Here is a 27,296-nt window from a genome sequence, read left to right on the forward strand (position 1 = left end):
CCCACATAATTTTTGCCACATTCGCAAGGAATGCTGTAAATTCCCGGTACTCTCAGGCCGAGATTATCTTTCAAGGGTCGCAACATCTCCTTAATCTTCCTGGGTTGCTGGAAGACTGGTCTGAATCCCTGCTGGCTCAGGACTCTGCCGATCTTGCTGGTCATTGCACCGCAGAATGGTATCCGCGCGATGTGTTTGTCCTCTTCATCTGTTCCTGATGGTGTCCTGATTCTGTTAAGAAGGAAAGATCTCCGGATCCCCCTATCTGCAATAAAGGCAGAGTATGGTGTTGAATTCTGCGACTGGTGTTTATAGCAAGGTAGCCACCTCTCCCAGGAGCGGCTGTCGTTGTCCGTAACACGCAGGAAATCTACGATAGATTTTTGTCAGACTCCACTTACCTGAAATCATGGACTCGGGTGCGAACGTCATGTATGCCATCGATCCATCTGACGGACTGCCTCACGAGCTAAACTGCTGAGCTATTTTGGGAGTTAAATGTTTACCTGCTGTCATTCGTTTAGACTGCATAGGGCTTTCTGTTACAAAGATACCAGGGGTTTTCTTTCTGCCGTGCTTGCTTAAAGAGATTGTTATAGTATAGAACTGGTTCATAGAAGCTGTTGGTACCGTTCGCTTGCTTCACCTTCTTTCTTCACATAACGAAGGCGAAGTGACCGTGTGTGGCTGCTCTGACCCACTACATTCTGCTGAAGTCTCCTGCCTGGGTCGCCAGAAGCGCCGATGTTGTATTTTGCCCTGACTCAGTCTCGGCAGCGAAATGTTTTTATTGCGCCTGCTTCGTGTCGACATTGCCAGCATGTAGCGAGAGACTTTTGCTCTGGGACTGTGAAAATTTTACCTGATGTACTGCCCCATCCAAAGTTGGCATAAATCAGTGTTCAACAAAGGTTCATGGGTGTCACGGACAGTGGTACCGAACTAGGGCGCTCTTAAAGAGAGATCGCTTGCCGTCTTATTCACCCACATGTCAATGTTGCATCCATCCGTCATCACGTCACAAGACGATGCGAAACAGGAGGTTGAAGAACCATAAACACACTTCGCTGCTTCAGATCACGTTCAAATTCCGTCCAATGGTTTTGAATGGTCCAGTTTCCAGGCTGTACACCAGAGCAAGAACTGCGGTCGTATTACACTACAAAGGGCTCACATTACGTTCAATGGAGTTGCGGCCCCGGCATGTTCTTAAAGCAAGGTTGTATCGTCCGGGAGGTGTCAACAGTGTCGGAAGTTATCAAGAACTTTACCGTGTTGCTCTTCGCACTGCGAACCGTGGTTTTCAACATCGAAATGTGTGGGGATCAATGCCACAAGGGAAGGAGTGGTTTCACTGAAACCCTTTATGCCACCTCCTGAGGGCTTTCCGTGTCGATTCTGAGCGTCGACGTGTCCGAAATGTTTTCCTTGGCCACCCATAATGAAACCACGTGAGTTCAACGGTGGGTGTCGCGGTTCTGAGAAGAGAAGGGATGAATGTGACGGTGTGTGAGGACCTTCCCTTGTGTGACGCGTCCACGATGGCTTTTGGCACAATTGTAGTGAAAATTAATGCCAATGTGACATATTTAATCCATCTCAAAGATCACATGAACTTCTGAGCCGTGGTCTTTATTTCCACACGTTCCGACACCTCGCTCTTAGAGCGTTGCCTAGCGCAAGTGAGACGTCGCAGGACACACCAATACAGAGAAATCTTGCAGACACCTTATAGCCAAAGTTTAAACTTATGCGTCGAAATGAGAGACAATTACGGGGTTCGAAAAAGAGATACCTTTTTTTGCGCAGTGTATTGACTACTCGTGTAGTTACTTTTGTTCTTGTTGAGGTCTTCAGTCCTGGTACTGGTTTGATGCAGCTCTCCATACTACTCTACCCTGTGGAAGCTTCTTCATCTCCCAGTAACTACTGCAACCTACATCCTTCTAAAGTGTATTCATCTCTTGGTCTCCCTCTACGATTTTTACCCTCCACGCTCCCCTCCAAAACTAAATTGGTGATCCCTTTATGCCTCACAACATATCCTACCAACCGATCCCTCCTTCTAGTCAAGTTGTGCCACAAACTCCTCCCCAATTCTATTCAATACGTCCTCATTAGTTACGTGATCTACCCATCTAATCTTCAGCATTCTTCTGTAGCACCACATTTCAAAAGCTTCTATTCTCTTCTTGTCCAAACTCTTTATTGTCCATGTTTCACTTCCATACATGGCTACAATACATACAAATACTTACAGAAAAGATTTCCTGACACTTAAATTTATAGTCGATGTTAACAAATTTCTCTTCTTCAGAAACGCTTTCCTTCCCATTGGCAGTCTACATTTTATATCCTCTCTACTTCGACCATCATCAGTTATTTTTCTCCCCAAATAGCAAAACTCCTTTACTACTTTAAGTGTCTCATTTCCTAATCTAATTCCCTCAGCGTCACCCGCCTCAATTCGACTGCATTCCATTATCCTCGTTTTGCTTTTCTTGATGTTCATCTTATATCCTCCTTTCAAGACACTATCCATTCCGTTTAACTGCTCTTCAAGTCCTTTGCTGTCGCTGACAGAATTACAATGTCATCGGAGAACCTTTAAGATAGTAATTCTTCTCCCCATGGATTTTAATACTTACTCTGAATTTTTCTTTTGTTTCCTTTATTGCTTGCCGAATATAAAGATTGAATAACATGAGAGAGGCTACAACCCTGTCTCACTCCCTTCCCAACAACTGCTTCCCTTGCATGTCCCTTGACTCTTATAACTGCCATCTGGTTTCTGTACACATTGTAAATAGCCTTTCGCTCCCTGTGTTTTACCCCTGCCGCCTTCAGAATTTGGAAGAGAGTATTCCAGTCAACATAGTCAAACGCTTTCTCAAAGTCTACAAATGCTAGAAAAGTAGGTTTGCCTTTCCGTAATCTAGCTTCTATGATAAGTTGTATGGTCAGTGTTGCCTCACGTGTTCCAATACTTCTACGGAATCCAAACTGATCTTCCACGAGGGTGGTTTCTACTAGTTTTTCCATTCGTCTGTAAAGAATTCGCTTTAGTATTTCGCAGCTGTGGCTTATTAAACTGATAGTTCATTTTCGCATCTGTCAACACCTGCTTTCTCTGGGATTGGAATTATTATATTCTTCTTGAAGTCTGAGGGGATATCGCCTGTCTCATATATCCTGCTCACTGGATGGTAGAGTTTTGTCAGGACTGGCGGCTCTCCCAAGGCTGTCTGTAGTTGATTCAAAATGGTTCAAATGGCTCTGAGCACTATGGGACTGTGGTCATCAGTCACCTAGAACTTAGAACTACTTGAACCTAACTAACCTAAGGACATCACACACATCCATGCCCGAGGCAGGATTCGAACCTGCGACCATAGCAGTCGCGCGGTTCCGGACTAAGCGCCTAGAACCGATCGACCAACACGTCCGGCTCAGTAGTTCTAATGGGATGTGGCCTTGTTTCGACTCAGGTCTTTCAGTGCTCTGTCGAACTCTTCACGCAGTTACTTTAATATTTCACTATTGTGATAGCAAATGTTGTGTTATAGAAGATAGGACCATTAACAGTTTATGGAACAAAACGGATCACTCCTAAACATGGACTTCTTCTACCTAAGTAACAGGTGATGCCATTAACATGAAACGTTATCTGACTTGAGTTTTTCACTGGACCAACCTATAACATGTTTTATATCGAAGACTAGATGATTATTAGTTTACGTAACTCCCCGACAGGAGTTACGACACTTCGTAAAGGAAAATGAATGTTTCTGATTCACGTGAGAGGTGTTTCTCCTTGAACTGCCCCCTACCGTACGCGTAAGCGGGAGCGAGTAGGGTGGTGCGGCCGTTAATTGTGTCCCCGTGGCCCAGCCACAGGCGGCGCCATAAAGTGGTCCATCCCCCATCCCTCCCTCCACCCTCCACCCTCTCCCCTCCCTCCGCATCGCCCTCAATCACTGGCCATCAGCGGGAGGGCTCCCCCTCACGGGAGACGCCAACCGTTCTGTCAGCGGGCCCGATTAATGGCGACGAGAGACAACCGGCGCTACAAAGGCCGTCCAGAGTAATTGCTCGAAGGGCAGTTTTTTTTTTTTTAATTGAAACAGTGTCCCTTACCTGTTGCATTAAGTGAAATTTCAGTTGCAGGAGGCTGCGCGGAAATCAGCCTACAGAACGCAGACGCAATACATTCAATGCTGAATAGTTATAACGTTTGGACTTACAAGGAAACCTCCACATCGCACCCCTGTCAGATTTAGTTATAAGTAGCCACAGTGAAAATGCTTGAAAAACTGAACACAAATCAGTCGAGATAACAGGAAGAAGTTGTGTGGAACCATGAAAAAAAATAAGCAAAATATACAAACTGGGTAGTCAATTCGCAAAATGGGCAACATCAAGGAAACTGTGAGCTCAGGAGCGCCGTGGTCCCGTTGTTAGCGTAAGCAGCTGTGGAACGAAAACTCCTTGCTCACTTCTTCTCTCGAGTGAAAAAGGCTATTTTTTTTTATTTTCAGACAATTATTATCTGTTCGTCCGTCCGTCCGATGCGATCACTTTTTTGGGAGTGATTATGACATCCACTAGAAAATCTAAATAGGGCAAAGTAGAAGGTCCTTTTTAGCCAGTCGCCAAGTGTAGAAGTTACGTGGGTCGACAACATATTCCTGTTATGTGACGCACATGCCGTCACCAGTGTCCTATAAAACATATCAGACGTGTTTTCCTGTGGAGGAATCGGTTGACCTATGACCTTTCGATCAAATGTTTTCGGTTTCCATTGGAGAGGCACGTTCTTTCGTCTACTAATCGCACGGTTTTGCGGTGCGGTCGCAAAACACAGACACTAAACTTATTACAGTGAAGAGAGGTGTCAATGAACAAACGGACAGATCATAACTTTGCGAAAATAAAGAAAGCAAACTTTTCACTCGAGGGAAGACTTGAACCAAGGACCTAACATTCCGTAGCTGCTCATGCTAACCACGGGACCACGGCGCTCCTGAATTGAGACTAACCTTGATGTTGCCTATTTTACGCATGGACTATTCAGTTTGTATATTTTGCTTATTTTTTTCATTGTTCCACACAACTTCTTCCTATTTTCTCGATTGATCTGTGTTCAGTTTTTCAAGGCCTATCCACTGTGGCTACTTATAACTAAATCTGAGGGGGGTGCGATGGGGAGATTACCTTGTCAGAACAGACAGAAATATGCGGATTGTGACGTTACGTCGGGGTGCCCTAGCGCTAGTTACATTTTGCAACCAGCAGCTGCTTCACTCAAACTAAGTGATAAAGGTTCCAGATACTTCTTAGCAATATATGACAAACCGCAATTGTTCATTGTAAATCTGCAAAGATAAATAAATTACTGACAATGATTATAACACAAAAGGTAAACTAGTAGGTGTCTGCTATTATAGCCGGCCGAAATGTGGCCGACCGGTTCTAGGCGCTACAGTCTGGAACCGCGGGACCGCTATTCTCGCAGGTTCGAATCCTGCCGTGGGCATGGATGTGTGTGGTGTCCTTAGATTAGTTAGGTTTAAGTCTTTCTAAGTTCTAGGGGACTGATGACCTCGGAAGTTAAGTCCCATAGTGCTCAGAGCCATTTTGCGTAGAGAAAAATATGGTTCTAAAGTATAGCGTGCTGAGAAGCAGATTGCTGAGAATTATACATCTACATCTACATCTACATGATCACTCTGCAGTTCACATTTAAGTGACTGGCAGAGGGTTCATCGAACCACAATCATACTGTCTCTCTACCATTCCACTCGCGAACAGCGCGCGGGAAAAACGAACACCAAAACCTTTCTGTTCGAGCTCTGATTTCTCTTATTTTATTTTGATGAACATTCCTACCTATGTAGGTTGGGCTCAACAAAATATTTTCGCATTCGGAACAGAAAGTTTGTGACTGAAATTTTGCAAATAGATCTCGCCACAACGAAAAACGTCTTTGCTTTAATGACTTCCATCCCATCTCGCGTATCATATCAGCCACACTCTCTCCCCTATTACGTGATAATACAAAACGAGCTGCCCTTTTCTGCACCCTTTCGATGTCCTCCGTCAATCTCATCTGGTAAGGATCCCACAAGGCACAGCAATATTCTAACGGAGGACGAACGAGTGTAGTGTAAGCTGTCTCTTTAGTGTCCTGCCAATGAAACGCAACCTTTGGCGCGCCTTACCCACAATATTATCTATGTGGTCCTTCCAACTGAAGTTGTTCGTAATTTTAACACCCAGGTACTTAGTTGAATTGACAACCTTGAGAACTGTACTATTTATCGAGTAATCGAATTCCAACGGATTTCTTTTGGAACTCATGTGGATCACCTCACACTTTTCGTTATTTAGCGTCAACTGCCACCTGACACACCATACAGCAATCTTTTCTAAATCGCTTTGCAACTGGTACTGGTCTTCGGATGACCTTACTAGATGGTAAATTACAGCATCATCTGCGAACATCCTAAGAGAACTGCTCAGATTGTCATTCAGCTCATTTATATAGATCAGGAACAGCAGAAGTCCCAGGACGCTTCCCTGGGGAACACCTGATATCATTTCAGTTTTACTCGATGATTTGCCGTCTATTACTACGAACTGTGACCTTCCTGACAGGAAATCACGAATCCAGTCGCACAACTGGGACGATACCTCATAGGCCCGCAGCTTGATTAGAAGTCGCTTGTGAGGAACGGTGTCAAAAGCTTTCCGGAAATCTAGAAATACGGAATCAACTTAAGATCCCCTGTCAATAGCGGCCATTACTTCGTGGGAATAAAGAGCTAGCTGCTTTTCACAATAACGATGTTTTCTGAAACCATGCTGATTACGTATCAATAGATCGTTCCCTTCGAGGTGATTCATAATGTTTGAATACAGTATATGCTCCAAAACCCTACTGCTAACCGACGTCAATGATATAGGTCTGTAGTTCGATGGAGCCCTACGCCGTAGTAGCGACTACTTTACCCTCCTTTGGTCGGGGCGGCTCACCACGCTGAGTTCGCCGATGGAGTCATGGACGACAGCAATCTGTTATTAATAGCGCGCTCCCGAAAAAATGCAAGTACGCGGTCTCGTGTTCGTCTAATTCTGAACGCAGGTACTTTCCTATGAGCCACTGAAACCCCAGTGGATTCCAGTGTGCAGATGGAGCCGTTTTCTGGTCTGACAAACCATTTGACTCCATGCCACGACTATGCGTGACAGAATATGTCAAATGTTTAGACGGCCGAATCAAAACATATAAGTACACCAATGCATCACTCGTTGTTTGCATAATGTTACAAGTTGTATCTCTGAAGGTTCAGATGGTGAATGGCACAGGCTCTAAGTGGCACACTAGCAACGGACACAAGTCTTACCATTTAGGTAAAGACCTGTAGTTCTTTACCAGCGAAAAGCCAGTACAAGAGTGTCCTCTGGTCTCTCTCTCTCTCTCTCTCTCTCTCTCTCTCTCTCTCTCTCAGCTTTCCTTGTCAGCTCGGTAGCGTAGCACGTTTACATCTTAGACTACTCCCACTTTAGTAGTAGCCAATCACGAGCTGGATCGTTGCATTCGAAACTGGGAGACCGCCCCTTGCTCTGCATACACAGATTTGACCAATCAGCAACTTTAAAAATTAACTGGGACAAAAGGAAAAAAAAAAGATTCAGCTTTGCAGCCTCTTTCTCACGTGGTTATACTGTGTCTTTTGCTAAAAGCGTGACCTGGATGGAACCACAGCCCTCCATAAAAAGATAATTTATCTCTCCTGTTGCGTTCATTTCGAACTTTCCAAAAAACGGCCATAAACTCACTAAAAGCCTCGTGCGTCTGGGCGCTACTGACCTCCCTCGGAAATTCGCGGAAGCACACAGTCATCTCATCGGCTTCCTGCCTAACGAGGGTCCATCCTTTGCTGTATTGCCGGTCATCAATGCTCTGCCCATAGCAGCAGCGACTCCTCGGCGCCAGTCAACCTACCTGGACGCAGCCGCCGACCGACCGGCGCCATCCAACGTGTATGCGCAATGAGACCGGGGAACTGGGCAGTCTGCAACGTTTTCACTCAGGTTACGCAGAAAAAACGCTCCCCTCGGCCATCAGCCACCGTACGCTTTTACTGCAATCGCTTAAATCGGCATCCTCTTCCTTTGAACACAGGTTAAGCTTACCGCTATTCCTTCACTAGAACACACTAGCAAGAGCGTCAACTGCTGCGAACCATTTCAGCATATGAATGAAGTCAGATCGTATCCAGTGTGGCAACCAAGTAATGAAGATCAACTTTCCTAAGAACATCAAGACAAATAAAACCGTATCAGAAGTGTGAGTGCAGTGCAATCTATCAACACTTCAAAATGTTTATCATTTACCTATAGCTTTGTCTGATCGAGATTTTATAGGCGTCAGTATATTCACATTTAACCTACAATAACTTCGTAAAAAGAGTATACTGATTCAGTACAGACTCGATACAGACTCGGAGAGGAATCGTTAAGAACTCTGCACAGTCACTTGTTGACCTATCTGATGTGGCAACAGAAGATATCAAAAGGAAAGCTGCAGTTTTAAATTTCCCGTTTAACAAATCTTTCACACGGGGCAATCGCAAAAAAAATATTTTGTCATTTGACCATCGCACTGACTCGTGTATTGAGGACATATTCAAAGACGTGCCTGACGTAGAGAAGCAACTGAAAGATTAGAGAGCAAATAAGTCGCAAAGTTCGTATGGTATCCCAATTCTGTTTTACAAAGAGTACTCTACGGTATTGGCCTCTTGAAACGTCCCCTTAGAAAAATTATACATGACTGTGCTTAAACTGACACACAATATTTTTTTTTTTAGCGCAACGTAATCTGACTTTCAATAATCCCTACAAAAGAATGGCCCTGACTAACATTAACCTATACCTTTCACAAATCACTTACCTCACAAAAATCTTCGTTACTCGAACTACTGCAATACAGCGAGCTCCACTACCGCCAGCTAAATCAAAGATTCAAACTACTGAAGGCACTAACTACTGATAGGCATAGTTAGCAAATGAAAGATTTTGATAGAGAACAAACAATGTATTTACCTTAATAGCCTTCAGAAGTCATAATATATATAGCAGTTCATGACATCCATTCTTACAAACGTAATGTTTCTGATGGACACACGACCAGGTCATCCGCTCTCAAAAATCCGCCATCTCACTTCCCCACATCCACCACTGCTGGCGGTTCATCTCCAACTGCGCAACGCTATGCTCTGTTAACAGCCAACAGCTCAACACTACAATAGCGAATATTACAACAATGCCACCCAGCCACAGACTGCACACAGCACAGCCAATGGGGCGCTACGTGGCGTTACCAATACAAAAACCTAAACAGCCTACTTACACTCTTACTCAACTTGCAGTTATCGCACTTGATCTCACGCTGAGCGCCAAATCCCAAGCGACTGGGAAAAAGAGCAGGTGATTCCTCTATATACAAAAAGTATAAGAACTGATCTCCAAAATTATAAACCAATATCCTTGACGTCGGTTTGCCGCAGAATTTTTGAAAATATTTTCAATTGCCATATAACAAAATCCGTTGAGAAGGAAAATCTTCTGTCCACGAAGCAGCACGGTTTTAGAAAGCATCACTTACCTGAAGCTCAGTTACGCCCTTTCCCAAATCATACCCTGCATAGATTCCACAGTCCTAGATTTCCCAAAAGCATTGACACGGCTCCCTAGTGCGGACGGTTAACTGAAGTACGAGCAGACGGAATAGGTTTCGCGATACATGAGCTGCTCGAAAGCTTCTTAAGCAACAGGACCCCGTCCGTTGTCCTCGAGGGCGAGCGTTCGTCAGAGTCTAGTGTATCGTCAGGAATGCCCCAGGGAAGTGCGATAGACAATTCTTACTTCCTATATACATAAATGATCTGACGGACAACATGAGCAGAAATCTGCGGCTATTAGCTGATGATGATCTTGTACGGGAAGTGTCGTCGTTGAGTGACTGTAGGAAGATACAAGACGACATCGACACAAGTTCTAGTTGACATGATGAGTGGCAGCTAGCTGTAAATGTAGAAAAATGGAAGTTAGCGAAGATGAGTATGAAAATACACTCCTGGAAATGGAAATAAGAACACCGTGAATTCATTGTCCCAGGAAGGGGAAACTTTATTGACACATTCCTGGGGTCAGATACATCACATGATCACACTGACAGAACCACAGGCACACAGACACAGGCAACAGAGCATGCACAATGTCGGCACGAGTACAGTGTATATCCACCTTTCGCAGCAATGCAGGCTGCTATTCTCCCATGGAGACGATCGTAGAAATGCTGGATGTAGTCCTGTGGAACGGCTTGCCATGCCATTTCCAGCTGGCGCCTCAGTTGGACCAGCGTTCGTGCTGGACGTGCAGACCGCGTGAGACGACGCTTCATCCAGTCCCAAACATGCTCAATGGGGGACAGATCCGGAGATCTTGCTGGCCAGGGTAGTTGACTTACACCTTCTAGAGCACGTTGGGTGGCACGGGATACATGCGGACGTGCATTGTCCTGTTGGAACAGCAAGCTCCCTTGCCGGTCTAGGAATGGTAGAACGATGGGTTTGATGACGGTTTGGATGTACCGTGCACTATTCAGTGTCCCCTCGACGATCACCAGAGGTGTACGGCCAGTGTAGGAGATCGCTTCCCACACCATGATGCCGGGTGTTGGCCCTGTGTGCCTCGGTCGTATGCAGTCCTGATTGTGGCGCTCACCTGCACGGCGCCAAACAAGCATACGACCATCATTGGCACCAAGGCAGAAGCGACTCTCATCGCTGACGACGACACGTCTCCATTCGTCCCTCCATTCACGCCTGTCGCGACACCACTGGAGGCGGGCTGCACGATGTTGGGGCTTGAGCTGAAGACGGCCTAACGGTGTGCGGGACCGTAGCCCAGCTTCATGGAGACGGTTGCGAATGGTCCTCGCCGATACCCCAGGAGCAACAGTGTCCCTAATTTGCTGGGAAGTGGCGGTGCGGTCCACTACGGCACTGCGTAGGATCCTACGGTCTTGGCGCGCATCCGTGCGTCGCTGCGGTCCGGTCCCAGGTCAACGGGCACGTGCACCTTCCGCCGACCACTGGCGACAACATCGATGTACTGTGGAGACCTCACGCCCCACGTGTTGAGCAATTCGGCGGTACGTCCATCCGGCCTCCCGCATGCCCACTATACGCCGTCGCTCAAAGTCCGTCAACTGCACATACGGTTCACGTCCACGCTGTCGCGGCATGCTACCAGTGTTAAAGACTGCGATGGAGATCCGTATGCCACGGCAAACTGGCTGACACTGACGGTGGCGGTGCACAAATGCTGCGCAGCTAGCGCCATTCGACGGCCAACACCGCGGTTCCTGGTGTGTCCGCTGTGCCGTGCGTGTGATCATTGCTTGTACAGCCCTCTCGCAGTGTCCGGAGCAAGTATGGTGGGTCTGACACACCGGTGTCAATGTGTTCTTTTTTCCATTTCCAGGAGTGTAACTTCGTAATGTTCGAATACAACATCAGTAGAGTGCTGCTTGATACAGTCAGATCGATTAAATATCTATGAATAACGTTGCAAAGCGACATGTAATGGAACGAGCATGTGAGGATTGTGGTGCGGAAATTGAATGGTCAGCTTAGGTTCATTGGGAGAATTTCGAAAGTGTGGTTCATGTTAGAAGGAGAATGGGATATAGAACCCTAGTAAGACTCATTCTTTTGTTGCTCGAGTGTTTGGGATCCCAAACAGGTCGGATTGAAGAAAGACATCGAAGCAGAGACGGGCTGCTCGTTTGTTACCAGTCGGTAAGTTCAAACAGGTACTACGGAGGTGCTTCGGTAATTCAAATGGGAATCCCTGGAGGGAAGGCGACGTTCTTTTCGAGGAGCGCTGTTGAGAAAATTTGGAGAACAGGCATTTGAAGATTACTACGCAACTGTCCTACTGTCGCCAACGTATGTTTCGTTTAAGGAACACGCACATAAGATTAGAGAAATTAGGGCTAATACGGAAGCATATAGCTGGACGTTTTTCCCTCGATCAGTTTGCAAGTGGAAGAGGAAAGGAGATGACTAGTAGCGGTACGATGTACCCTATGTCTGTAGATGTAGAGGGAGAACCGAAACATTTCGTTACAAAACTGAAAGCATCTCAGTATAAAAATATGCAAAGATGTTCTTGACAGTGCGACAGGGGCTTTCCAGGGAGCTGGCCGATGGTTGACTCCTATCGAGTGACCTGCATTGCCGCACGACGCGTCCGTAGGTAGATAAGCACCACATCGCATTGTCTCGATCGCGTGCACTCGACATGTAACAAACATAAAATAAACACTTATTTAATACACTGATAAACGTTTAGTAATATACGTTCAAATAACTATTCGTTACTTACCTGAGGTCGCTCAGGCGGGAAACGATGGCGGTGTTTCAGTTGATATCTTGAAACACTGCATGTCCTCTCTCAGCCGAGCGACAGCAAGCTTTACGATTACTAAATAACTGAGAGCTTTGTGCTGATGATTTTGAACTTAATAGCTTATAAGTGCTCATAATGCACTTAAAATGTCAAGTTTTGGGTGTTAAGTAACTGTTGCTGTTGTTCTGGTCTTCAGTCCTGAGACTGGTTTGATGCAGCTCTCCATGCTACTCTATCCGGTGCAAGCATCTTCATCTCCCAGTACCTACTGCAACCTACATCCTTCTGAATCTGTTTAGTGTATTCGCCTCTTGGTCTCCCTCTACGATTTTTACCCTCCACACTGCCCACCAATACTAAATTGGTGATCCCTTCATGCCTCAGAACATGTCCTACCAACCGATCCCTTCTTCTAGTCAAGTTGTGCCACAAACTTCTCTTTAGTCAAGTTGTGCCACAAACTTCTCTTCTCCCCAGTCCTATTTAATACCGCCTCATTAGTTATGTGATCTACCCATGTAATCCTCAGCATTCTTCTGTAGCACCACATTTCGAAAGCTTCTATTCTCTTCTTGTCCAAACTAGTTATCGTCCATGTTTCACTTCCATACATGGCTACACTCCATACAAATACCTTCAGAAACGACTTCCTGACACTTAAATCTATACTCGATGTTAACAAATTTCTCTTCTTCAGAAACGCTTTCCTTGCCATTGCCAGTCTACATTTTATATCCTCTCTACTTTGACCATCATCAGTTATTTTGCTCCCCAAATACCAAAACTCCTTTACTACTTTAAGTGTCTCATTTCCTAATCTAATTCCCTCAGCATCACCTGACTTAATTCGACTACATTCCATTATCCTCGTGTTGCTCTTGTTGATGTTCATCTTATACCCTCCTTTCATGACACTGTCCATATCGTTCAAATGCTCTTCCAAGTCCTTTGCTGTCTTTGACAGAATTACAATGTCATCGGCGAACCTCAAAGTTTTTATTTCTTCTCCATGGATTTTAATACCTACTCCGAAGTTTTCCTATGTTTCCTTCACTGCTTGCTCAATATACAGATTGAATAACATCGGGGATAGGCTACAACCCCGTCTCACTCCCTTCCCAACCACTGCTTCCCTTTCAAGCCCCTCGACTCTTATAACTGCCATCTGGTTTCTGTACAAATTGTAAATAGCCTTTCGCTCCCTATATTTTACCCCTGCCACCTTTAGAATTTGAAACAGAGTATTCCAGTCAACATTGTCAAAAGCTTTCTCTAAGCCCACAAATGCTAGAAACACAGGTTTGCCTTTCCTTAATCTTTCTTCTAAGATAAGTCGTAATGTCAGTTTTGCCTCACGTATTCCAACATTTCTACGGAATCCAAACTGATATTCCCCGTGGTCGGCTTCCATCAGTTTTTCCATTCGTCTGTAAAGAATTAGCGTTAGTATTTTGCATCCGTGACTTATTAAACTGATAGTTCGGTAATTTTCTCATCTGTCAGCACCTTCTTTCTTTGGGATTGGAATTATTATATTCTTGTTGAAGACTGAGGGTGTTTCGCCTGTGTGACCATAATGAATACGGAATGGAGGTGGATACCAAGAGATAAAACATCGACATGATAAGTGGATGTCATTGTGAAGCACGCAGGAACAGACTGGGCGCACATAAATAAAGTCTGGACGAGCCCTTTATGTAACCGTGTCAAATGCATGATGATTACTCTACTGCTGCTGCTGCTGATGATGTTGATGACCCACTTCAGTATGTCCCTATATAGACAGGGGGGGGGGGGACAAAGCAAAATTGGTCTATAAAATTTCCTTGCATCTTAATTGAGGCAACTCAGACGGATGATGTAAGACGGGTTGCTCAGTCTGTAAAAGGACACAGCACAAAAAATTCGTGATACTGTGCGATCGCTAGTAGTCGCCTTTCGCTACGTCACCATCTCGTAGCGGCACTGTTGTGTAATCTATCACCGATCGTACCTTTGTAATTTCAAACTGCCTCAATGGGTGTCCCATTTTATTCAAACGACGGCTGCATGCGACATTTACGCTTTTTTCCGTTTCAGAGCCGTCAAGTTTACGTCGAAGCTGTTTGGTCGTGCGCTGTCTCGCCGTATCAAGGCCACAGTGCTGTACGCCACAGAGACTGGGAAATCGGAGATGTATGCCAAGAAACTGGGAGAGATTTTCGGGCACGCCTTCAACGCACAGGTTGGTACAATATCTGTCGTTTTATGTTATTCCCTACCCTTCTTTGGAAGGGGTCTAGGATTTCACATTGGATTTACTTCCACTGTTACTTCATTCGAAGTGCATTTACCTTGAGAATTTATAAACAACATTATTTTACCCACAATGGTTGGAGAACCCTTGCAGCAATTTCGAATTATAACGAAGAGAAAACACCAAAGAGAATGAAAAATTGTTATTTTAAGACAGTAGTGTACATTTACTATGCAGTTTATTTGGAGCAAACGTGATATTGTCTATATTCCGAGTCAACAGAATACTCTAGTGTTTACGGGTTCATCTTGAAGTGTGGAAAGCAAAACTATTTCCTGTCGAGACTATATTCATTAGTATTTCCTTTCATTCACGGAAATGCTACAACTTTACGTGCTTTTGGTCAAAGGTACAAATATTTTGAAACTGATTGCTCTACACAAGTCAAGTACAAACAAACGAGACCTACTAAATGCACTTATAACTTCTTTGCTGCAAACTGACCTTATTTCTAGAACAGTCCGGAACTTTATGGAAGAAATCTATTCCCTGGAACGACAAAAAGACCGAGAGGTAGCTTTAAACAAGGGAAAAAAAATATTTTAAAAATTTTCGGATCTGCAATGAAAATAAAAACCGATGGCTAAAATTATATAATGACATGAAAGACAAGAAGCAAAACAAAAATATCAAAAACAGTGATGTTACAAATTTTAACAACATAAATTTCTCGGACTTCCTCTCTGCTCGACGATTTCAGACAGCTTGAAATACAAGAACTATGCATTATTTCAACTCATTAGCAAGAAAATGAGATAAGAGCAATTTTTAATTTTCGTATTTGTGCCTGAAATATGTTACAAACAAGCGAGATAATACTGACAATAATTTTACGACTTTAATATAATTTTCGTATAAATAGAAATAATAAGTCTAGGAATTGCAACGTGCGGATTCTTTTGGTCAAGTGTTTGAGCGGAGCGCAGACAAGACTCCCTACAAATTAGACATTCTTGTCCGAATTTTCAAAGCCAAACGAATAGACGGTAATGGAGAAATGGGGTGTTAAATTCACCAAGGGGAGGTTTAATTTTCCAAAAAAAGGTTTATTTGACTGAAAGTGATTTGGGCAATTAAGAAAAATTTAGTTATTGATTTGAGGGAAAATGTTTGCCCGAATTTTCACACGCAAACGAAGAATAGGAAATGGGCAAATGAGGTATCACATTATTTCATAATCAAACGAAGAATAGGAAATGGGCAAATAAGGTATCAAATTGACCAGCGTGGAGTCCAGCGTTGGACGAAAGAGTTGCTTAAAAGTAATCAGCGTAACTACGAAAAACTCAATTAGTGATTTCAGTGAAAACTGAACTATCGCACGTATAGTTGATGGTATGTGCTATTTTGGACATAAAAAGTTACAGTGGCGTAGAAATCGTGGAATTCTTTCTCTCAAACTGAAAAAATAAAATAAATATCAAATGACTGCATAAACTCAGACTTCCTTGCTTTCTCTTGATCTATATACTCTTAATAATAATAATCAAATACCGATCAATATTTAAATATATTATATTTCATGCTTGCTTAAAAAAATTTGAAAATAAAAAGTTGAAAAAAGATTCATGACTACGAGCACCGTTCAGAGGCGTGTCAAATGTTTCTTTGATCTGTTTTATTTCTTTCTTTGAGACAAACAATTTCACAAACGACTTGAACGTTTCTTTCATTTTTTTTATTTTTAAGTTTTGTTCAGGAAGCATGAAATGTAATATATTTAAACATCTGGCATTCGTTAAGATTGGAGAACCCTGCAAAATCAGCATTCCCGTTCACTATGGAGTACTTAGTAAAAGCCGTTTGCATCAAGTGTTTGTGGATACATAAATGTAACATGGTCTTGACAAATCAGAATTAATGCCGACTGGGGCACAAACAGTATTCTTGCATTTCGGAGCAAAGATCCGATTTAGAAATAGGACCTGGCAGAGGCTGCTGATCTTGCAGGATGGTCACTATCAGCGAGCACCATACAGATGAAAAGAAGTTACAATTCACAAACATAAGACATGAAACCGAAACGAACCACCTACGACGTGAGTTTTCCACTCGCGCGATGGAGGTGTAAAAAGAAAGAAGCAACAACTACAATCGACGCACCAAACTTGTTGAGGAATGGTGGCAATATTGTGACGTCGAAACGAAAGCTGTAGTAAAGCCGTGATGCGATTCCACCCGTCGAAAGTGATGTATCTTTCCTATCTAAGGGGTAAACGCTGGGGACAATGGAACTGGCCGAGGTGCAGAACTTGCGACGTTTCCTTTCCAGCCTCCGAAGTAATTTGCAGTACTATTCCCACAAGGGGCGCGACTTCTGTGTACTGTACGCTGTTAACGTGGATGCTCTCCATCTCATTCGGGTATATTACGTATTGTACATTACTTCTTATTCTTGTACGCTAGATGGAAGAACGAATAAAAAGTTCAAGAATCAGGAATACAGTGTCAGCCCAAATGAATGTTTAATTTATTTATCTATTCGCTTGAACTACTGCATTCTGCAGGCAAGTTAATAATGCTGATAGTGACTTGCGTTTTAACTACCTTTTCATCGATAGTAATGGGTAATTAATATTTGTCATCTTGCCTGTCTTGCAAGTGCATTTACACAAAACTTTATTAACCTCCTATTTCCCATCATCAATGAAATATTCAGAATAAAGGAACTTCTAATAATAACGTGATGGGTTACACATGTACACTTGCCCCGTAATTGGCGAGAAAGTTTAGTACCCTTTACTGTAAGCCGGAACTCCGTTTTGCATATTTTGTGAACCGAGGAGGAAGCACATCCAGAGCTAATGAATGAATTCCTATACTGGTGAGAGAAAACTCTTGTAGCCATGGCTAAAAGAACACGATGATCATTTCACAAATAATGCACTGGTTGGTAACAGCGAGTACCGAATGGCACGTCTGCATTTTCGGTTGTGTCAGCTGTAGAGGAAGGCTTGCGGAAGGAGCCAGTGATTTTGTTTTCGTCGATATCATCTTTTATTTAATAAAAACGGCAGCTAGAATTGGCGTCTGCACTCATCTCGGGTACTGTGTGTCTTAAGGTTCAAAGATCGTATTTGAAGAATGAAAATTTGCGCGACAAATATCCGACGGTTGAGCTGCTCTTTGGCCTAATCGCTCTCGAGAAAGCCGTGAGAGCAAAAACAACGACCACAGACAAGGAAAGTCGTAAACGTCAACAAATGAACGGTGAAAGTTGTGGAAGATCCTGTTAAAGGGTATGGTCGAGCAACATGCAAGGAAATGTCTAAAGATTCAGATATTCAACAATAGTATTATGTAGTCATCTAAGAGAAAAATTTTTACCCAATGTATCCCTCACGCCTTGAGTTCTGAACACGCCGCAGCATTACAATCTTCCTTGAACAAAGAATCAACTTTTGAGATCAAGGTTTCCTTGCATGAAATCATCGCTGCTGATGAAACGTTGGTCAGATGTATCAACCAAAAAAATTTCTTCAGTATCAACGAAACATCAGACAAATAAAGATGTTTCCTTATGAATCGTCACTTCAGACAGAGTTTCATGTAGACAAAGTTTCAAAGGAATGTATTATCGTGAGTTCATCAACAACTGCTCTGAATGATGCACAGAAGTCGACCTCATGTGGTCAACTGAAAAGTTGGGCGAAGATGCTTGTGGGAAGTGTTACCTTGTGCAACCTACAGTACGCCCTGAGTCCACCAGATAATGACTTCTTCCAAAAGTGAACACAATATACGCGATATCCCCTTATTCATTTCTGGAAGAACTTTCTGCAGCCGCTATCCCAGACATTCGTCAGCTGAACTTTGTAAGGTGTCAGGCAAATCCAGCACCTTCCATGAAAACCCTGACATGATAAGTAAATCCAGTAGTATGTCACATAGCTCCGAATAAATCGTGACATTAAATTAACCAAAGTAATACGAGTAACGAATGAGCAAATGGAATACCACAGGCTATAACAAGAATGCCTAAATGCATGTCATACCTTCCCACCGCGAGACAGATGCAGTTCTGAGGGGAGAAACGAGAACAGAAGCCGAGAGCAGAACCGTGTTAAGCTAGAAGGCCCTACGATAAGGGACGGACTGGACACCCACGTTGCCAGCTAACCACTAGGACAACGCCAGCTGCAAGTTTTAGCGTGAGGCTTTTTCGCGTCTCTGTTACGTCAAGGACTACCCCCCAGCCCATGTTAAAAGCTAGAGCCCTCCAGAAAAACAGTATAGATCTTACGATAACACAAAAAGGGCCACACCATCCACAAGTTTTAGCATGAGACTTTTTCGCGTCTCTGTTACGTTAGGAACATCCCCCCAGCCCATGTTAAAAGCTAGAGCCCTCCAGAAAAACAGTATAGATCTTACGATAACACAAAAAGGGCCACACCATCCACAAGTTTTAGCATGAGACTTTTTCGCGTCTCTGTTACGTTAGGAACATCCCCCCAGCCCATGTTAAAAGATAGAGCCCTCCAGAAAAACAGTATAGATCTCACGATAACACAAAAAAGGCCACACTACCCGCAAGTTTTAGCGTGAGACTGTTTCGTGTCTCTGTTACGTTGCAAACTTTAAAAACATTGGCCCACCACGAAAAGTATAACGTTTCTCATTGGATAGACAGATTTTTTGTAGGCGGAGTTAAGGTTAACATTGAGACCCTGATTGGTCAGATGAAAACACAGCCAGATAGTTTTTTTTAAACCAACTTCGGTAAATTGTAGTAAGGAGAAGTTAGGAGAAGGAAGTTAGTTCCGAGACGGCGAGCTGGATGGATGCTGCGCTGCCCGCGGCCCCCTGACGAACACCGACAAGGTAATGAACGCACGCGATGCCGCATAACAGCGCATAAAGCTTCACTCAGAACTACAGAAGTCTCATCTCTTACACCCCCTTTTTGCGTAATACTAGTGTCGATCGTCAATTAAATCTCATGGTGTTCACATTTGCCACTTGAAGTAGAAATCTGAAACGTGATTATTTCTCTGTTATATAATTATTGAGAAGCCACATCAGCCACTGTAATTTACGACAAGTTAGATAAGTAATTAAAGATAATTGAGGGTCACTGTAGACCATTTTGGTAGTTTTCTCTCTTGTGAAACTTAATTTAAACCTAGATTATAGATGTGATATGGCATAGGTTTTCCTTCGATCCATTGTTGAACTTGGAAACCCATTCAGGGAATATTCGTTCACATTTTTGTTGAACGCAGTTGGTTTTTACCATCCTGTATTAAAACATTTCCTTTCATCAATAGTGCAATTTATAAACGATATTTTGTGAGTAGAATAAAATTTCCAGTGGTAAACTTAACTGCTTTTTCGACGTTATTTTACCAGCTGACTAAAAATAGGGATGCCTTGAACCCCGTCGACTAAATTTAGTCAGTATTAAGATTCTTTTACAGGGAGTGCAGTGGAGCTGACGCTGAAATCATTAAGTATTTGGTTATATCATCGCTAGTCTCACTGAACTCCTCTGAATTCTACATGTCATGTGTGGTCTGGCGTCTCCTTACCAGCAACAGGTCCCAGGTTCAAACTAGTCAATTCCCTAAAAAAAAGGCTCAGAGCGTCGTTGCGTGAAAGTGGTAGGGAGACACGATATAGAACAAACAGACACCATCCAGAATGTTAGAACTTCACTAATGTTGGGACGCGGTCATCGAGAAACAGGAAGCCTATATTGAAGGACTGTAAGATGAGATCAACGTAAAAGATGAAATAAATTAAAAACTACGTGCATCACTTGGGAGACAATCCTCGGAAATTTGCGTGTCACGTGTCTCGGGCGTCGTCAGACGTACAGGGAGTCAAAGGGTGAAAAAGAAGCACGAACTCATAGCATTTAGCGGTCACATAGAGTATGGTCGATACGTGGGACACCGATTTCTTGCAGTAATTGGAGTTTTCACCGAGTTAAAAAGCGTGCCGTTGCTAGCTGTGAAGGGCAGTCAAATGAAAACTGGACATCCGCCATAACACACAGTCTGCACGATAGTTGGCCCCAATGTTATTACGTTTCGATACTGTGGTAGGATAACGGCATGGTGTTGCATCACAGGTGCACGCAGTTGTTATGGTCTTGGTTCTTGGCGAGCTGGTTTAGTGTGTTTGTCCAGCTGTCACAGTATCATACGGTTAGCACCTACGGATCTACTACCCTTCAGACAGCTGCGTAGAAGAAGTGGCCTGATTTCTTCGACCGCTTGCTACACGGACTGAGGCGATCACACCCAAACAAGTTCCTCGGGCGTGCAACCACAATTGAACGAAGGGTACGCTTCAGCCATTTGGTTGGGAAACATCCCTTGTACGATCAGGATATTTTACGTCTCTGGCGACCTGAAGAACGACATACGTGCACGTCGGTTTCAATTGGACGTAGAAGTGCAAGTGCGTTTGTGGATCCTTCAGCGGACGAGGGCGTTCTACGAATTGATGTCACATCTCCCAGTGGTATAAATGTCTTATCGCGTGTGGTGATTACTTTCGAATGACACCATTCCGTGGCCCCATTGTGGCGCGAGTTAAGTTTTCATTTGATGCCCCCTCTCGCGAGATTTAACTGCCGAAGGAAGCAACCTGTATTGTGAGAGAGATCGCTTTCGCCTGGCGCGCACTGTTCCAATATATATATTGTAGCTACACTATGTGATCAAAAGTATCCACCCACCTGGTTGAAGGGGCCCTCCATAGGTAATGCTGGAATTCAGTAATGTGTTGGCCGACCTTTAGCCTCGATGACAGCTTCCACTCTCGCAGGCATACGTTCAATCAGGTGCTGGGGGGTTTTTTGGGGAATGGCAGCCTATTCATCACGGAGTTCTGCACTGAGGAGAGGTATCGATGTCCGTTGGTGAGGCCTGGCACGAATTCGTCGTTAAACAACATCCCAAAGGTGTTCTATAGGATTCCGGTCAGGACTCTGTGCAGACCAGTCCATTACACGGACATTATTAGGCCGTGCTTTAGGAACAGGTTCTCGATCGTGTTGAAACATGCAATGGCAGTCCCCGAATTGCTCTTCAACAGTGGGAAGCAAGAAGGTGCTTAAAACATCAATGTAGGCCTGTGCTGTGATAGTGCCACACAAAACAACAATGGGTGCAAGCTCCCTCCATGAAAACCAAGACTACACCATAACACCACCGCCTCCGAATTTTACTGTTGGCATTACACATGCTAGCAGATGACGTACACCAGGCATTCGCCACACGCCCACCCTGTCATCGGATCGCCACATTGTGTACCGTGATTCGCACTCTACATAACATTTTTTCACTATTCAATCGTCCATTGTTTACGCTCCTTACACCGGCGTGATGTGTGGCTTATGAGCAGCCGCTAGATCATGAAATCCAAGTTTCCTCACCTCCCGCCTAACTGTCGTAGTACTTTCAGTGGATCATGATGGATTTCCTATGTGATGGCCTCGATAGATGTCTGCCTGTTACACATACGACCTTCTACAACTGTCGGCGGTCTCTGTCAGTCAACAAACGAGGTCGGCCTGTACGCTTTTGTGCTGTAGTGTTCCTTCGCTTTTCCACTTCACTATTACATCGGAAAAAGTGTACCTAGGGATGTTTAGGAGTGTGGAAATCTCGCTTACAGAGTATGACACAAGTAACACCCAATCACCTGCCCACGTTTGAAGCACGTGAGTTCCGCAGAGCGCCCCATTCTACTCTCCGACAATGTCTAATGGCTACTGAGGGAGCTGATACGGATTTTACCTGGCAGTAGGAGGCAGCACAAAGCACCTAACTGAAAAATGTATGTTTTTGAGGGTGTCCGGATACTTTTGACCACATAGATAGGTCGCAGTAAAGCTAATCACTTGCCACCACGAGCCAGAAAACTCTCTACAGCTTCGCTACCGCCTGAGTTATGGGGTGAAACCTCAACTGTGCAGCGATAAACAGGAGACAGCCGGCCGTTGTGGCCGAGCGGTTCTAGGCACTTTAGTACGGAACTGCGCTGCTGCTACTGTCGCAGGTTCGAATCATGCTTCGGGGATGGATGTGTGTGATGTCCTTAGGTTAGTTAGGTTTAAGTAGTTCTAAGTTGTATGGGACTGATGACCTCAGATGTAAAGTCCCGCCGGCCTGTGTGGCCGAGCGGTTCTAGGCACTGCAGTCTGGAACCGCGCGACCGCTACGGTCGCAGGTTCGAATCGTGCTTCGGGCATGGATGTGTGTGCTGTCCTTAAGCCATCGGCACACGGACCGTGCTGTCGAAAGCTAACGTTGAGCGTGCTGCTGAACGGTCAGGAACGATGTGACTTGTGCATACGGTACGTGGGCCCCAACGTGGTATACGCGATCGCAACGCATTCCAGCGGCAGTTGAGTGATGTTTCTAGTAGTTCGTAAATTACACTATTTACTCAACGGGCGTGCGTAAAATTCCCACGTTAGCTCTATTAAAACGGACATTTCCTCCATCGTCCACGAAAAGGAAAGTACCATGTCCAATCAATAAGGACACAGACTTATAACAGTTCCATTACAAACGGCGAGGTACAAATATGGAAGACTTCTCCACATAAGATAAACATTATTTCATCATTCCCATATTTTAGTAGAACCCCAGGGTCAGGCTTACTTGATCACTGTTCCTAACCAGTAGCAGAATCCTTGCAACATGTGAATTACGAAGCGTAAAAGAAAAAGGAGCAAAATAACTCTATACAAGAAGCGCAAGCTGTCCTGTAGATTAAGCCAATCGAAGAAAGTCATCCCTCAAAAAAAGGTGAACTTATATTTATATAACATCAAATATTATAGCGTATACTTCCCCCCCCCCCCCCCCCCCATGAACTATGGATCTTGCCGTTGGTGGGGAGGCTTGCGTGCCTCAGCGATACAGATGGCCATACCGTAGGTGCAACCACAACGGAAGGGTATCTGTTGAGAGGCCAGACAAACATGTGGTTCCTGAAGAGGGGCAGCAGCCTTTTCAGTAGTTGCAGGGGCAACAGTCTGGATGATTGACTGATCTGGCCTTGCAACATTAACCAAAACGGCCTGGCTGTGCTGGTACTGCGAACGGCTGAAAGCAAGGGGAAACTACAGCCGTAATTTATCCCGAGGACATGCAGCTTTACTGTATGATTAAATGATGATGACGTCCTCTTGGGTAAAATATTCCGGAGGTAAAATAGTCCCCCATTCGGATCTCCGGGCGGGAACTACTCAGGAGGACGTCGTTATCAGGAGAAAGAAAACTGGCATTCTACAGATCGGAGTGTGGAATGTCAGATCCCTTAATCGGGCAGGTAGGTTAGAAAATTTAAAAAGGGAAATGGATAGGTTAAAGTTAGATATAGTGGGAATTAGTGAAGGTCGGTGGCAGGAGGAACAAGACTTTTGGTCAGGTGAATACAGGATTATAAATACAAAATCAAATAGGGGTAATGCAGGAGTAGGTTTAATAATGAATAGGAAAATAGGAATGCGGGTAAGCTACTACAAACAGCATAGTGAACGCATTATTGTGGCCAAGATAGACACAAAGCCCATGCCTACGACAGTAGTACAAGTTTATATGCCAACTAGCTCTGCAGATGATGAAGAAATTGATGAAATGTATGATGAGATAAAAGAAATTATTCAGGTAGTGAAGGGAGACGAAAATTTAATAGTCATGGGTGACTGAAATTGGTCAGTAGGACAAGGGAGAGAAGGAAACATAGTAGGTGATTATGGATTGGGGCTAAGAAATGAAAGAGGAAGCCGCCTAGTAGAATTTTGTACAGAGCACAACTTAGTCATAGGTAACACTTGGTTTAAGAATCATGAAAGAAGGTTGTATACGTGGAAGAACCCTGGAGATACTAAAAGGTATCAGATAGATTATATAATGGTAAGACAGAGATTTAGAAACCAGGTTTTAAGTTGTAAGACATTTCCAGGGGCAGATGTGGACTCTGACCACAATCTATTGGTTATGACCTGTAGATTAAAACTGAAGAAACTGCAAAAATGTGGGAAATTAAGGAGATGGGACCTGGATAAACTAAAAGAACCAGAGGTTGTACAGAGTTTCAGGGAGAGCATAAGGGAACAATTGACAGGAATAGGGGAAAGAAATACAGTAGAAGAAGAATGGGTAGCTCTGAGGGATGAAGTAGTGAAGGCAGCAGAGGATAAAGTAGGTAAAAAGACGAGGGCTGCTAGAAATCCTTGGGTAACAGAAGAAATATTGAATTTAATTGATGAAAGGAGAAAATATAAAAATGCAGTAAATGAAGCCGGCAAAAAGGAATACAAACGTCTCAAAAATGAGATCGACAGGATGTGCAAAATGGCTAAACAGGGATGGCTAGAGGACAAATATAACGATGTAGAAGCTTATCTCACTAGGGGTAAGATAGATACTGCCTACAGGAAAATTAAAGAGACCTTTGGAGAGAAGAGAACCACGTGTATGAATATCAAGAGCTCAGATGGCAACACAGTTCTAAGCAAAGAAGGGAAGGCAGAAAGGTGGAAGGAGTATATAGAAGGTTTATACAAGGGTGATGTACTTGAGGACAATATTATGGAAATGGAAGAGGATGTAGATGAAGACGAAATGGGTGATACGATACTGCGTGAAGAGTTTGACAGAGCACTGAAAGACCTGAGTCGAAACAAGGCCCCCGGAATAGACAACATTCCATTAGAACTACTGACGGCCTTGGGAGAACCAGTCATGACAAAACTCTACCAGCTGGTGAGCAAGATGTATGAGACAGGCGAAATACCCTCAGACTTCAAGAAGAATATAATAATTCCAATCCCAAAGAAAGTAGGTGCTGACAGATGTGAAAATTACCGAACTATCAGCTTAATAAGTCACAGCTGCAAAATACTAACGCGAATTCTTTACAGACGAATGGAAAAACTGGTAGATGCGGACCTCGGGGAGGATCAGTTTGGATTCCGTCGAAATGTTGGAACACGTGAGGCAATACTGACCTTACGACTTATCTTAGAAGAAAGATTAAGAAAAGGCAAACCTACGTTTCTAGCATTTGTAGACTTAGAGAAAGCTTTTGAAAATGTTGACTGGAATACTCTCTTTCAAATTCTAAAGGTGGCAGGGGTAAAATACAGGGAGCGAATAGCTATTTACAATTTGTACAGAAACCAGATGGCAGTCATAAGAGTCGAGGGGCATGAAAGGGAAGCAGTGGTTGGGAAAGGAGTGAGACAGGGTTGTAGCCTCTCTCCGATGTTATTCAATCTGTATATTGAGCAAGCAGTAAAGGAAACAAAAGAAAATTTTGGAGTAGGTATTAAAATTCATGGAGACGAAGCAAAAACTTTGAGATTCGCCGATGACATTGTAATTCTGTCAGAGACGGCAAAGGACTTGGAAGAGCAGTTGAACGGAATGGACAGTGTCTTGAAAGGAGGATATAAGATGAACATCAACAAAAGCAAAACGAGGATAATGGAATGTAGTCCAATTAAATCGGGTGATGCTGAGGGAATTAGATTAGGAAATGAGACACTTAAAGTAGTAAAGGAGTTTTGCTATTTAGGAAGTAAAATAACTGATGATGGTCGAAGTAGAGAGGATATAAAATGTAGACTGGCAATGGCAAGGAAAGCGTTTCTGAAGAAGAGAAATTTGTTAACATTGAATATAGATTTAAGTGTCAGGAAGTCATTTCTGAAAATATTTGTTTGGAGTGTAGCCATGTATGGAAGTGAAACATGGACGATAACTAGTTTGGACAAGAAGAGAATAGAAGCTTTCGAAATGTGGTGCTACAGAAGAATACTGAAGATAAGGTGGATAGATCACGTAACTAATGAGGAGGTATTGAATAGGATTGGGGAGAAGAGAAGTTTGTGGCACAACTTGACTAGAAGAAGGGATCGGTCGGTAGGACATGTTTTAAGGCATCAAGGGATCACAAATTTAGCATTGGAGGGCAGTGTGGAGGGTAAAAATCGTAGAGGGAGACCGAGATATGAGTACACTAAGCAGATTCAGAAGGATGTAGGTTGCAGTAGGTACTGGGAGATGAAGAAGCTTGCACAGGATAGAGTAGCATGGAGAGCTGCATCAAACCAGTCTCAGGACTGAAGACCACAACAACAACAACTTATATTTAACTAATAATAAAGCATCAGAACCTAATAAACGCGAATGTCAGGAAAAAAAAATTAAGTGTTAAGAAGGGAACCACCATCCCAACAAAAAGATCTTCCTAGACAGAGACACTAACCATTACGCTGAACCCCTAACACCCTTGGTACACTTAATCATATTGTGTTACCGCTTGCTAAAACCGTTAATCGTATATAATTATATTACTAATTGAAATTTAACTATAACAAATTGTACCACGAAAAAGCGTTTTTGGTGGATCTTCAGTGTGTCGCTGCCTTCAAATAGCCTACTCTCATAGTACGCAGGTTACAATAATTCTCTTGCCACGAATACGATGTTCCTCATAATTTTGTTGGAAAGGATCACACAACTAACTACGGGTTTTCCAG

General features: G+C 43.7%; 1 protein-coding gene across 2 annotated transcripts in view; it reads left to right on the plus strand.

The window, feature by feature from the left end:
* LOC126339265 (nitric oxide synthase, salivary gland) overlaps positions 1-27,296 on the plus strand; it is a 1,479,392-nt gene that overhangs the window by 1,322,587 nt on the left and 129,509 nt on the right. For both annotated transcript variants that reach the window (XM_050001617.1, XM_050001616.1), the window contains exon 11: positions 14,566-14,710. In XM_050001617.1, coding sequence (XP_049857574.1) covers positions 14,566-14,710 — 145 coding nt within the window. The remainder of the gene's footprint in view (positions 1-14,565; positions 14,711-27,296) is intronic.

This window comes from Schistocerca gregaria, chromosome 1, assembly GCF_023897955.1.
Source record: "Schistocerca gregaria isolate iqSchGreg1 chromosome 1, iqSchGreg1.2, whole genome shotgun sequence".
Lineage (NCBI taxonomy): Eukaryota > Metazoa > Arthropoda > Insecta > Orthoptera > Acrididae > Schistocerca > Schistocerca gregaria.